The following is a 12,574-nucleotide window of genomic DNA, read 5'->3' as shown; positions in this document are numbered from 1 at the left end:
TTACTTCGCCTACTAAGAGGCAAATCGCGACTTTGTTATGGTTTATCGATAACTTATCACATCACTAGATTATCGACTTTCAATGTCGACTATTGCCCATCACTTTTCTGTCCGTGTACGTATTTAGAAACTTGACCCCGCCCCTAAAATTAGTGCGATAAGGACAACTGCAGCTTAGGCAAAAAATCCTGCGTAAAAATCTCAAAAATCGAGGTTTCGTACTCGACTGTTTCCTCCTCCAAAACTTAAGCAATCGTAACCAAATTTGGAAATCTAAATGATTATGAAATTGTCTGTGTCGGACTGTTTTGATTTTTTGGCTAATTGATACCCGTTTTGAATACCACGCCTCTCATTGCGGCATAGTCAGTGAGGCCATTTTTGGCCATGTTTGAAGGGCTCTAGCGCCTTAAAAAACAAAAATATCAAAAAAAGCAAAACACACCGACACAGATATTGACAATATTAATCTGTGTTGAAAAAATCATTCCCCCAGCTTCAAAAACCAGGGAGGAAACAGTCGAGTACGTTTGTATGGAGAAATGACCACTCCTGTTGGCTCTTAAGATTTTAAAATAATTCAACGTACAAAAATTTAGTTTTCCGTCGTCTATCCGTATGTCACAGCCATTTTACTCGATAACTATAGGCTATATTTCAATGAAATTTGAAACATATTGTGTAGTTTTTAGTTTAGAAGGGTGTTTAACTGTTTACTCCATACATGTAACTAGAATAACTCCATACATGTAAAATAATATCGCCGTACAATCATCACTCAATAGTTGATTTCAACTAAGGTTTTTAAAAAGGTTTTTTGATTAAGTGAACATAAATGTAAAAAACGAGTTAAAATATATATAATACGAGTATATCATTATGTGAAGAAGCATTTTTTTACTTCTTTGACTTTTAAGAGACTTGCGTCATAAGCAAGTGGTTCTGTACTTATTTCTCTTAACTTTTAATAATTATTTAATTAATTTTATTTCACAGGCATCTGTGGGCTCTCCTCTATGGCTCTCCGTGGCAACGTGCGGCGGTACAGTGGATGTAGAGGTTCTAGTGAGGGGCAAGCAGTTATACATCGTGAGGAATATAGGTTAGTTCCTATAATTCAGTTATTAATGAGAATATCCTCGAAGAAACAGTGGGCTCTCCTCCCTGCAGCTGTTAAATCGAAAAGAATACAGAATCCCTAGTTTAATTATCATTCGATAGCATGACGCACGTACGCGTTTGCTACTGTAAGTCTCATTTTGTCTGGGATTTTAAACAGCGCGCCAAGCGGGAAGTTTTGGAAACTCAAAATCCCATACAAAATGAGACCCATACGTCACGCTATCGAATGATATTTACACTAGTTTCCATAGTTTTAAAGTGTGGCGGGCCGTGATTTCGGCGCGAGCGCGTAACGATCTCGCCGCGAATACGCAACGAATTCGCTACGTACTGAGATGAAATAGGTACTGGGAATTTTGAGATAATATAAGCAAATTAATTGAAAATTCGTTGCGTGCTAAGAGGCAGGCAGAACGGTATCTTTAGCGATCCAAAGTGGATCTTCGCATGTGCGCTTGCTTAGATATATGATATATATGTGACAGTACATTCAATCACAACGTATATAAAGGATTTGGACTAACTTTTTTTGCCCGTATATACTGCAATCATAGGGTCTCGTGGCTTAGCCTGGTTCACTTTGTAGAATTAGACGGACATTTCTAATTCTATCTGGCCAGATAGCCAAACCCGCTTCAATCAAACGCAAGTCTAGCATGTCTAGATATTCTATATATATTATCTAGTAATAATAATGAGATTAAGTTAGGTATATTCTGATTTTCAGTTACAGAGATACTTACAGGTTGGCCCAAAAATACGTTAAAATTCATTTTTACTAGCATTTTTACTTAATAATTTTAACGAATATTTGCGTTTGTGTATCAAAAGCTAAAGGAGAATTTTTGGAAGATAGTACCTTATATTTTAGTTAAGTAAATGATTGTAGTTTCAAATTTTAATGACATTTTGTAAAAGGCTGATAAATGACCACTCTCATAAGCACACGTGTGTCGGGGCACGAATACTAAAGAGATGTTTATTATTCAAGTTTATTAATGTATATTTATGCATTTACTGCCTAATGCCTAATATGAAGGATACACGGAAAGAACATGTCTAGTCACTTTGACAACATTTTAAGTTATCGCGGTTTGAAAGGAACGATGTGGGTAATTAACCATATTATTTTCGTGTATAGGTGTTTTTAAAGTGAGACAAAACGAGTTATATTTATAATTGCAGCGGTAACAGAAGTTGTAACAAATAGTTCATTAAGGGCTCTACACTTTGAGACTAAAATCTCATTTTCCAAAAAAAGTGACTAGACATGTTCTTTCCGTGTACCCTTCATATATTGTATTGTATTTGTATTTATTTATTCATGAACAATATAATTGTATTTGAATATAATTACATGCTAAGTTCCTCTAGTCTAGCCTCTATAGTAAGCCTTAATAACAAATACATATTAAATTTGTGATCGTGCCCAGAGTAAGCACACGTACGCTGATAAGACAATGAGTTATCTTTGCCACTTCGTTGCCACAGAGTTCAACCATAGTAACTTATTGCTCGATATTAAATTCGAACACGTATCTAACTAGGATTTGGCATACGTCCAACAACGTTTTGGCCGTGCAAAGCTTTATCCGTGACAAATGTCAGTTTAACTAGTATAGTTCCGCAGGGTGAGGTAATTCCAGTCGGGGTAGCGTGTCCGTTCTGTATGATGATATTGATGATACCACAGAATAAGTAATCCGAGGTGTGAATCGGGATATATAATATGTATGTACAGAGAAAAGGATCCCCCTGCATAGAAATTTGTATGCAGGGGGGGTACCTTTTCTCTGCAGCTGACTATACTAAGGTCGTCAACTTGTATTGTACCAATTGTCTACAGAAGTAAGCTTTTTCTAAAGGGGCCCACTGACTATCAGTCCGCCGGACGGTATCGGCCTGTCAGTTAGAAGGTTAAAACATCAATTTGACAGTTCCGAACAACTGACAGGCCGATATCGTTCGGCGGACTGATAGTCAGTGGGCCCCTTAGAATGTGTTTGACCCAACTGTATTTTTTTTACAGATCGTTACCTCAAGTTCTCCGCGGACGCGTCAACTTCGATTCAGGAGACCAGCGATGAAGGTTCCGTACAGTTCGAATCAAGTTCGGAAGAGGCTAATATGCGATATGTAGTCAGGGTACTTCCTAGCCGCTGGGACCAAGAGGCTGTTGGGGTTGAGGTAAACTCTTTCTCTCTCTTAATATCTCTCTACCTCTCGCTTTCTTCCTCTCTATGATAAAAATTAATCAATCATAATCATATTAAATATATTAAACCGGGTAACTCACGTTTATAAAGTCGATGATTGCTCGACATGATTGTTTCGCTCCATAATGAGGAGCATTTTCAAAGAGCGCTCGCGTTGGTGGCCCGACGCAGACTGCGGGCTGCTGCTCTCCGCGACCGATTACTCGGTGCGGGCGACGGCGGCGGCAGGGGAGATGAAAAACTACCCTCGTTTTCCGCATTATTGTTAAATGATGGGTTGCACGCAGCACTCACTACGTCACTCGCTAAAGGAACGTCCACACTGACCAACGGCGTAGTACGTAACATAGTTTTCCAATCATAATCATAATATATTTTTTGTGTTTATTTATGTTTGCTTTTGCTGACACATGGTGTTATTAATCATTACTCATCTGGTAAAGTTTAGGATACCATTATTACACATTATAACTGTAAAGTCCCTCGCTAAAGAAAGCCAACTCAACAAAAATGTGAGCAGTTAAAATGTTTAAATTATCTATTTTGTATTTCTTGTAGCTGACAGCATCAACATCCCGGTGGGGCATCATTGAGCCGGAATTGCCGGACGAAAGTGCGACAGTGCGAGAGCTGAGGCCGAAGCGCACCTGCTCATCCATCGATATCGCCTTCTTGCCAGCAACGCACTACGCCAATGGCGTCATCAGGTATTTATAAACACATGTCCGAAACAAGTTACCTCTTCACGCTGAAACCCCTGAATAGGGAATATTACGCGAAACTCCGCGTAGGGGGCGCCAGGGCGCCACTACCACAGTCTGAGGGTCTATCGCGAAACAATAGAAATTTCGCTATCTCTGTCACTCTTGCATATTCGAGCGATAAAGAGGCAGATAGCGAATTTTCGGATTCGCGCTTCCCGGTAGGTCCTCTGTAAACAAACCGCCTTGATGCATCAATGTCATATTTTATTATCTCTGAAAACTTGTCAAAACCTGTTAAGGGCACAGTATTTATAAGTTACTCTATGGTTTACTAAAAAGGCTAGTCCTGCACTCTGGTGGCAGAACATTGCAGTAATATCCCCTATTGATTTAGTTTCATCTAAATTTGGCATGGTGATAGTATGAGGCTTGGGGTAGGACATAGAGTTTTTATTAATCGTCATCATCGTCATTACACTCAGACGAAGTTTATTTTATATTATTAAAAATGCCAAAGTAAGTGCCTGTTACCTTTTCACGCTTTAATCATAATCACTGAACGATTTAGATGAAATCTAGTACGGACATAGTTTGAGTTCCGTGGATTAACATAGGATAGTTTGATCCTGTAAATTAATCCTCAAGGGGGTAAAAAGGGAGGCGAAGTAGTATTTGGAAAAACTTATTCTGCGCAGACAGTCGCGCGCAGAAGCTAGTGTAATAATATTGCATCAGCCGTCAGGAAATATAAACTCAAGTATCTGTTTATAGTTCGGCGTGGCACGCGCTCAGGCACAATGGCCACGCGCTCAAACACAATGGCCACGCGCTCGCAAAAAAACAAGGGCTTTTGCTTAACAGATTAGGGACTGGCGTAAAGATTATTTGAGAAGATTCAAAATATACACTGTTTACAGGTACTGCATAGTTGCTCGAGAGACAAGCATTGGAGACCTGTACTCTTGCGCATCAAAGCGAGCTTCGAAAACTTGTATCAACCGCGTGCAACGGCCGCCGTAAGTTTTTTTTACGGCGAATATTCGCTTGGCATAAACCGAAATAAGTGTCGTGTATGTATGTATGTTAACACTTTACTGTACATAAGACAGATTAAAAACACAATAGAAACTAAATATATACAATGTACAAAGGCAAACTTACATATTATTATATTTATTTTATTGTATGTAGCAAATTATTAATAAGTGACGATTTCAACCAAAAGGTACCACATTGTCGCTCGTCGATAAGGTTGATTTCGAATTGAAGCTATATGGAAATAGCCGAGCGCCTTATTGACAACCGACAATAAGTACCCTTTTGGTTGAAAATGGTACAATTTATCAAAAAAAAATATCAGGTCAATAAAACAATTCTTCTAATTACACATAACATGAGATCACTAATAAATGTATTAAAATAAATAAATTATTGTACAATATTCATATCATACAATTATTAATATTATATTTTTATGGCTCCTCTACACGATCGGCCATCATACTGGCCCACTAAGATGGGCCAGCGTGTAGAGAGGGTAGTGGTATGGGATGGCTTATGGCGCGGCGGGATGGCGATGGGATGGCCACGGTGTCAATTTTTCATCCGCACATCAAAGGTAGTGGGCCAGCGATGGTGCGTACGCATCTACAAGTGGCCCATTCCATAGTGCGTGCTCTCAACCATCGCATGGCCATCTCGCTGGTCCAGCGCTGGGCCAGCGTGTAGAGGAGGCATAACCATCGCATGGCCATCTCCCTGGTCCAGCGCTGGGCCAGCGTGTAGAGGAGGCATAACCATCGCATGGCCATCTCGCTGGTCGAGCGCTGGGCCATCGTGTAGAGGAGGCATAACCATCGCATGGCCATCTCGCTGGTCCAGCGCTGGGCCAGCGTGTAGAGGAGGCATAACCATCGCATGGCCATCTCGCTGGTCGAGCGCTGGGCCATCGTGTAGAGGAGGCATAACCATCGCATGGCCATCTCGCTGGTTGAGCGCTGAGCCATCGTGTAGAGGAGCCATTAAAGTCTAAGCGGGCGGGGTAAGGTGGCCTTAAACACGGAAATATATTTGGAAAAAACAGACTAAACATAATGATCTTATCATGCTTTATTTCAGATCGCGAGTGATAAAGCAGAAAGTGACCGGACTGAAAACTGGAAGAAAATACGCCATACAAGTGTCAGCGTCAAGCAAAGGAATATCTGTGCCATACAAAACTTTATACATCGACTTCGCTTGCGAATAATAAATTACGCAGTATATAAACTTGAAATTGAACTTAATTTACAAACCCACTCAGTTTTTGAACGCGTTTCGTCATAAATAAAAACGCCAAGTGTGGCTAAGACCAAGAAAACCGTTATTTGAAAGTATGAAGTATGGAAGGTAGAGGTAAGGAAATTAATCTTCATGTATCAAAAAGTGACCGTAAAAAATAGTAAATAGGCGGCGCCACCATACACTGAAGTACCTAGACCATACACCTAGTATTTTATATAAATGTGCACCCGTGCGACCGTGATGGACAGAACATACGCAATGCGACAAAATTAAAAACACATTTTATCATTCCTGACAACATACCAGAAACAACCTACGTAATTTGGTCGGGTTATTTGCTGCCCCTCCCCCATTTCATCTCTACATTATTATACCTCTATGGTTCATGTCATAGAGTCTCCTTTAAATTACAATACTCTTTGGTCTCAGACTAGAGCCTACCAGGGCAACTAGTTACGACTTAGGCGTTCTTGACGTTCAAAAGTTTAAATGTATCGTAGAAGATACAAAAATTTTAAGTTAACGCTGCCACAAACCCGCCAGGCGGGCGCTCGGTCCGCAGTCGCTTTTCGCTACATACGGTTCTTCCTATGTTATCAGCTACGCTCGTAGCTCATAGCACGCGCTGGCGTTGTATGTGTTATAGTTATTTGTGCAACAAGAGAGGAAAGTGGTTTTTCTTGCGAGAGTTGATTTTGAGTCCCGAGAAAGCGAAAGATTCTAAGTTAGAATCTTGAGCGTAATGAGGAACGCAAAACAACGAAATGTAAAATAACTTTGCTCTCGTGTGACACATATAATTTTTCACCTCTGTTAAGTAGTGAGAACATATTAAAGGTTCAAAAAAATTGCTTATTATATTTCTTGCTCTGTTAGAAACAAACGAGGCTTTGACTTTGATAAGAAGTTTTTTTATTTTATTTGGCTGTTACTGAACATCCGTTTATTAATGAAGTACAAACCGATTTTTTATTCTTTAAAATTTAATTAATTTTCCTACCTTAAAGATCAAACCATATACCTATGTTATGTTTATGTATAATATGATTATATGATTTTTATAAAGCATGTAAGAACATACATTTTGATGTAAGTATTTTGTGATTAATTATTAGGTATTGTAAATAATTTCGTCTCTATATTTATTATTGTATAGATCAAAACCATAATAGAACTACAACCCATACATTTTAAGAAAAACTGTGGCATTTATTTCTGTAGGTAATTTAATTTAGATAATAGAATCTAAATAAGTTCCTATTTTTTTTGTAAATAGATTGTAAAAGACCATTTAAAATATATCCGATATTAATAATACATGATTATCTTTCTCTTATTTACCTTTTCTTTTCTTCTATAATTTTGGCTTCACTGAAATGGCTCTATATAATGAATATCACGTAAAAATGTAGAGATGTAAAAGGTCTCCAATGTTAGGGTTATACTAATACTAATAAAATTTGGCGATGTAAAATGTCTCCAATGTCATTTCAGGTTAAAAGGTTAATTCATTGATTCGCGTCAGAAGTGTCAGTAGAACACCTCGTGGTTATATTTTGCGCGTTAAATGATGATTGTACTAATGTGATTTGGAATTTTTTGTTATTTAATTTATTTTTATTTTTATAAATACGTTTACATGACATTACAGCAAATCAATACGTCATAAAACTAACACTACACATAATAACATAAAACAATTAGGTACTTACATTACATTTCACACACGAATAACAAACGTTACGTGACACGAGGGCCTAGCATCCATCACCTCACAGAACCTCAAGCATTCGTTTCTCACAGCCACCCATCGCCATGCAATCAGATCGCATTCCGGTCCTGAGGGCCTACCGCGAAGTTCAACGTGTTGCCTCCTGTCACACTTACGTACAAATTTACAAGTGCAACAGAGAGGCAACCGAACGTGTTTCGCGGTAGGCCCTCTGACGCCAAGAGAGCATTAACTAAAGAGAGAGCGCGAGGCAGTGGCGAGTTCATTCGCAAAACAGTTCACGCAGCCGGCACAGCTAAAAGAACGCGTCTCCGAGGCCTGAGATCTATTCTGGAGACACCTGGAGCAAATGACACCATCCGGTTCCGGACAATCCGACTATCCGCCGAGTGTTCGACCCGCAGTAGCTATATAGTAGGGCTCCCGGTATCCGTGTTACACGCCGAAACGAATACCCGTGTTCTTAAGCCACGTGCTAAGAACACGGTTTGCACGGAAACGCCGGGATCCGGATACGTATCCAAGAACCGTTTCCAAGAATTCCTCAGATACGTATGAGCTGAGCTGGCTGAAAGTACAGTACAGACAACATTTGGCAGAGTTGAAAAGAAGTTAACAAATTTCTTTTCAACTTAGTAGTTTATCATGTATTTGTAAAATCGAAGTGTTAATGTCGACTGAAATAGATATTATACACTAAAGAAAAAGTGACCAAGTCCACCGGTGGCCGAAGCGGGATCGAATCAAACCCTATAAAACGGCCACGAAACCGGCCGGGTGGTCAGGACGTTAGCCGCGTAAGGTGAAGACGCGGGTTCGATTTGATCCCGCCTCGGCCACTTGGTCACTTTTTCTTTAGTGTATGATATCTATTTCAGTTTATAATTTATACACTTAAAAAACAAATAATAAAAAATTGATTTGTTCCCTAGTTGTTAGTGTCAAGTTTTAGTTTCCAAACAACTGTCACGCGAAAATGGCATAGTACCTAGTCATGTCACGTTAACAATAACAATATGAAAGTAACGGTTTATTGCATCACCGTGCGAGACATCATTCATCAGACATGACGTCGCCACCACTCTTATATGTTAGGTGATAGGTGCCCATCAATTGATTAATTGTCAAACCTAATACTTACTATACTATCTGTGAGCTATTATAGACCTGGCAATAAGCTAAAAAAAATTAAAAATAAATAGGTATTTACTTTGTCGAGTCATTATCACAGCGAGCTCACAATGGTCTTAAGCGCCCTCTAGTACTGGCGCAAACGGAGACCTTCTCTAACGTTCGGTCAATTAATAAGTATATTTACAAGTGGACGTAGCTAGGCGGTTGAGTTAGTCAAAATGATCTAAAGTCTATTCGGGTAATTCCGACTACATCAAAATGTCGACTAATTCCGAAAATCACCCATAATTCCATTATACTAAAGCTAATTTTTCGGAATAACCCGACCCGAATACACCTTGCACACGTTCAACTCAATGAACTATAAAGTTCCGTTTCGATTATTTCGAACACATCACCTGCTTAGCACTTTTTTGCTACACGCAACCTTAAAAGAAAGCGCGACGCGCGATCCGACGTCACCCGACATAACAACACGACTTATCGACCGACCTTGTAGCACAACACGGCAACGTCGCAGTCGCGACTCGTTGCCGCCGCAACGTCGCGTCGCTAGTCGCGCCTCGCCTGTCGCTCGTATCAGTCATGACGATGGAAGCAAAAAGTGTCGTCGATTCGCTTATTCTGGAAGTCAAAAATCGGCCAATCCTGTGGGATAAAAAGCATGAGTTGCACAAAAATCGAGCAGTGATCGACAGAGTTTGGGAGGAAGTGTCTGCAGCTATTGGCAAAAACAGTAAGTACGCTTATATTTACATTGTATTAACTGTAATCTTAAGTGCAATGCGGTAAGGTTGAATTTCAAGTGTCTTCGTAAGTCATGTTAACATCGTTTGTTTTTACGTTTACTATTCTGTAAACGTATTGTTTGTTAGTTTATAGAAATGTAGTATGCTGACGGTTAATTTTGATGCGTGTCATCAATGTCATCATCATCATTAGTATCATAACGTAAGAGCTTTGTTCTTGTCGGTGGAGTAATTGCCATGTGTAACGAGTTATTATAATAATTATCATTTGAAGAAATGAAATGAATCAACGTATCAGCGGTTTGATAGCGCCAACGCAAAGTGTGATGAAGCATTCCTTGATTCGGACTTCGGACGTATTGCTAATTTATTTAAGTAGGCGCATTGATGTTTGTTTTGCTTCGCCGAAGTCGTGTTTTTGTTTTGATTTTGTCTTAATTCAGCCTATTTTCTTACGCCAAAAATATTTTAATGATATAGAATGTCTATTATTGATATCAAGGCTGTGTTTACATTTACAAATTTTACTTTCGAGATAGGAAACGTTCTCACTATAGAAGAAACTTGATTTGTATTCATAGACACACTCGCCTATCCATACTGTTATAGTCTCCTAAACAAAGTGTCGACACTTTACGTAATAAAAACAAATGTTAAATAGTTTGTTTTACAGTGGGGCAAAATTGTTGTTTAACTTCTCGTGCTGATATTGATACCCGAGCCAGCGAAAGATTCCAAAATTGAATCGAAAAATAGAATATTGAGCGCTGCGAGGGCTTCGAGGTACGAGGGTTAAACAAATTTTGCTACCTGGTGAAACACATGATTTTTCACCACACCAACACAAGGAAAATACTAACTGTAAAATATCATACAAACACAAAACAAATCGATTCAAAAGAATGTTATTAAGTATTGATAATTCAAAATCATCATTTAAAAGTCAGTTCTACCAACAAACATATGAAAACAAATTAATTTTGAGCGGTTGCTTTTGTAACTATTGTTAGGTAGTGCCATGTTTTTATCCGTGGTTTTATTTCCTATATCTACAAATCCACTAATCCGGCAGTTCCAAAAATCCGGCAAAGGAGAAAAAATCGGGTGCCGGATTACCGAGCGCCTACTGTGCACTGTATTATTTTCTTCAGCCATTTATGCAACTTATTAATTTAACCATAGAGAATAGATGGTATAGAGGGTTATTGTCATAGTAAATGTAGTCACAGTTTTACTGTCATTTATCGACACACGATTAAAACTAAAAATTTAAATTGATAAAAATATCTAAAAATAAATGTTTTTATTTTCATTTTTTTAGAACGCCATATGACTGATTCGTGTTCTTTCACTGATATGTGTTAAAATTGTTAAATATCAAACGGTGTCGTCAGCGCCATCTAGCCGAGTATAGGCCAAAGGTGTGACGCCATCCAATTAATGCGACCACGCGCGACTACATAAACTAATTTTACTTAATTAGAACATTTTTTTTAACTTATAACAGTTATAATAACCATTTCTTATTGTTTCAGAGGACCAAATAAAGATGAAATGGCGAAATCTACGAGACCAATTCTCAAGAGAAGTAAAAAAGAATGCGGTAGGGGAAGACGGAAGCCCAGCAATAGAAAAATACAACGGGAAATGGGGTTACTATGAATTACTTACATTCCTCAAAGATAATGTTTATTGGAATCCTTGCGATGATATCAAACTTGAAGACAGCCAGGACGGATATGTTAATGATTATAAAAGAGAACAAGAAGCTGATATCAGCGTCAATATCAAAAGAGAACCTGATATAGATGAAGATATTGAGAGAGACATTGAAGGGGATCGCTTCTTAGATCCTTTAGAAGCCTTAGAAGTTCAAGAAGACACGTCTGATCCTTTAGTGACGACAGAAACAAATGAAGTTCCAAGGAAAAGATTATGCCAAAGGGAAGTAAGGTCATATTACAAGAGGCAGTTGCCAAGTGAAGGATCACAAGCTGCAAGATCAAGTAGAGAAATAGACGATGACTTGCATTTTGCGTTATCCTTAGTACCATATTTGCGAAGCTTAGATCCATTAAGGAAGTTGATAATTAGGAATGAAATGCAGAATTTGTTGATAGGAGAATTGATGGAAACGACCGCTGGACCGTATACCCCTAAAGGTAATAAATAAGTTTGTGTAAAGTGAGAAAAGTTTGATCTACCTATATTTCAGAATCAGAATCAGAATAGCCATTTATTAAATTGACACATGCTTATCTTATGTACATTGTTTCATTGTTTCTACCTATATTTAGCTGGTGACAAAAAAGCTTTCCAAACAAATCATAAACCCGTGTTTGATGAAAAAACAAGTATTGATTAGCTTTTTATTAGGTATTATTTTGGGTAGTTCTTCATCAATTTAAGTATTTTTGTTTAGTATATTACTAAAATTACTTTCCAAAAGCCAGGTGCAAAAATATGTACCTACCTAGGTTAAAATAATGACTACATAAAACAAAAGAAATTACTTTGCCAGCCGGAAATGTCTTATAGGTTTTTTTTATACATTTTGCTTGTATTACTTAAACACATCTTGTTAAAGATATTGAAAAGGGTTAATTCTAAATGTCTGTTCAAATACATGCCTAT

At 38.4% G+C, this 12,574-nt stretch overlaps 2 protein-coding genes across 2 annotated transcripts in view; both read left to right on the top strand.

The window, feature by feature from the left end:
* The window catches only part of LOC134746478 (protein NDNF-like), a 70,392-nt gene extending 62,931 nt beyond the window's left edge, over window positions 1-7,461 (top strand). Inside the window, exons 9-13 of the mRNA XM_063680880.1 lie at window positions 997-1,102; window positions 3,152-3,309; window positions 3,897-4,045; window positions 4,960-5,058; window positions 6,161-7,461. Of these exons, the coding sequence (XP_063536950.1) occupies window positions 997-1,102; window positions 3,152-3,309; window positions 3,897-4,045; window positions 4,960-5,058; window positions 6,161-6,290 (642 nt within the window). The 3' untranslated portion in view covers window positions 6,291-7,461. The remainder of the gene's footprint in view (window positions 1-996; window positions 1,103-3,151; window positions 3,310-3,896; window positions 4,046-4,959; window positions 5,059-6,160) is intronic.
* A 2,235-nt stretch (window positions 7,462-9,696) lies between these two features.
* LOC134746959 (uncharacterized) lies at window positions 9,697-12,203 on the top strand. The gene is made up of 2 exons (XM_063681531.1): window positions 9,697-9,927; window positions 11,476-12,203. Exons 1-2 carry the CDS (start codon window positions 9,777-9,779, stop codon window positions 12,111-12,113), a joined length of 789 nt encoding a protein of 262 aa, XP_063537601.1. The 5' UTR covers window positions 9,697-9,776; the 3' UTR covers window positions 12,114-12,203.
* The last annotated feature ends 371 nt before the right edge of the window (window positions 12,204-12,574 follow it).

Source organism: Cydia strobilella, chromosome 13, assembly GCF_947568885.1.
Source record: "Cydia strobilella chromosome 13, ilCydStro3.1, whole genome shotgun sequence".
Taxonomy (NCBI): Eukaryota; Metazoa; Arthropoda; class Insecta; order Lepidoptera; family Tortricidae; genus Cydia; species Cydia strobilella.
Note: the sequence above shows the minus strand (reverse complement) of the source record. Positions and strands in the feature narration are given on the sequence as shown.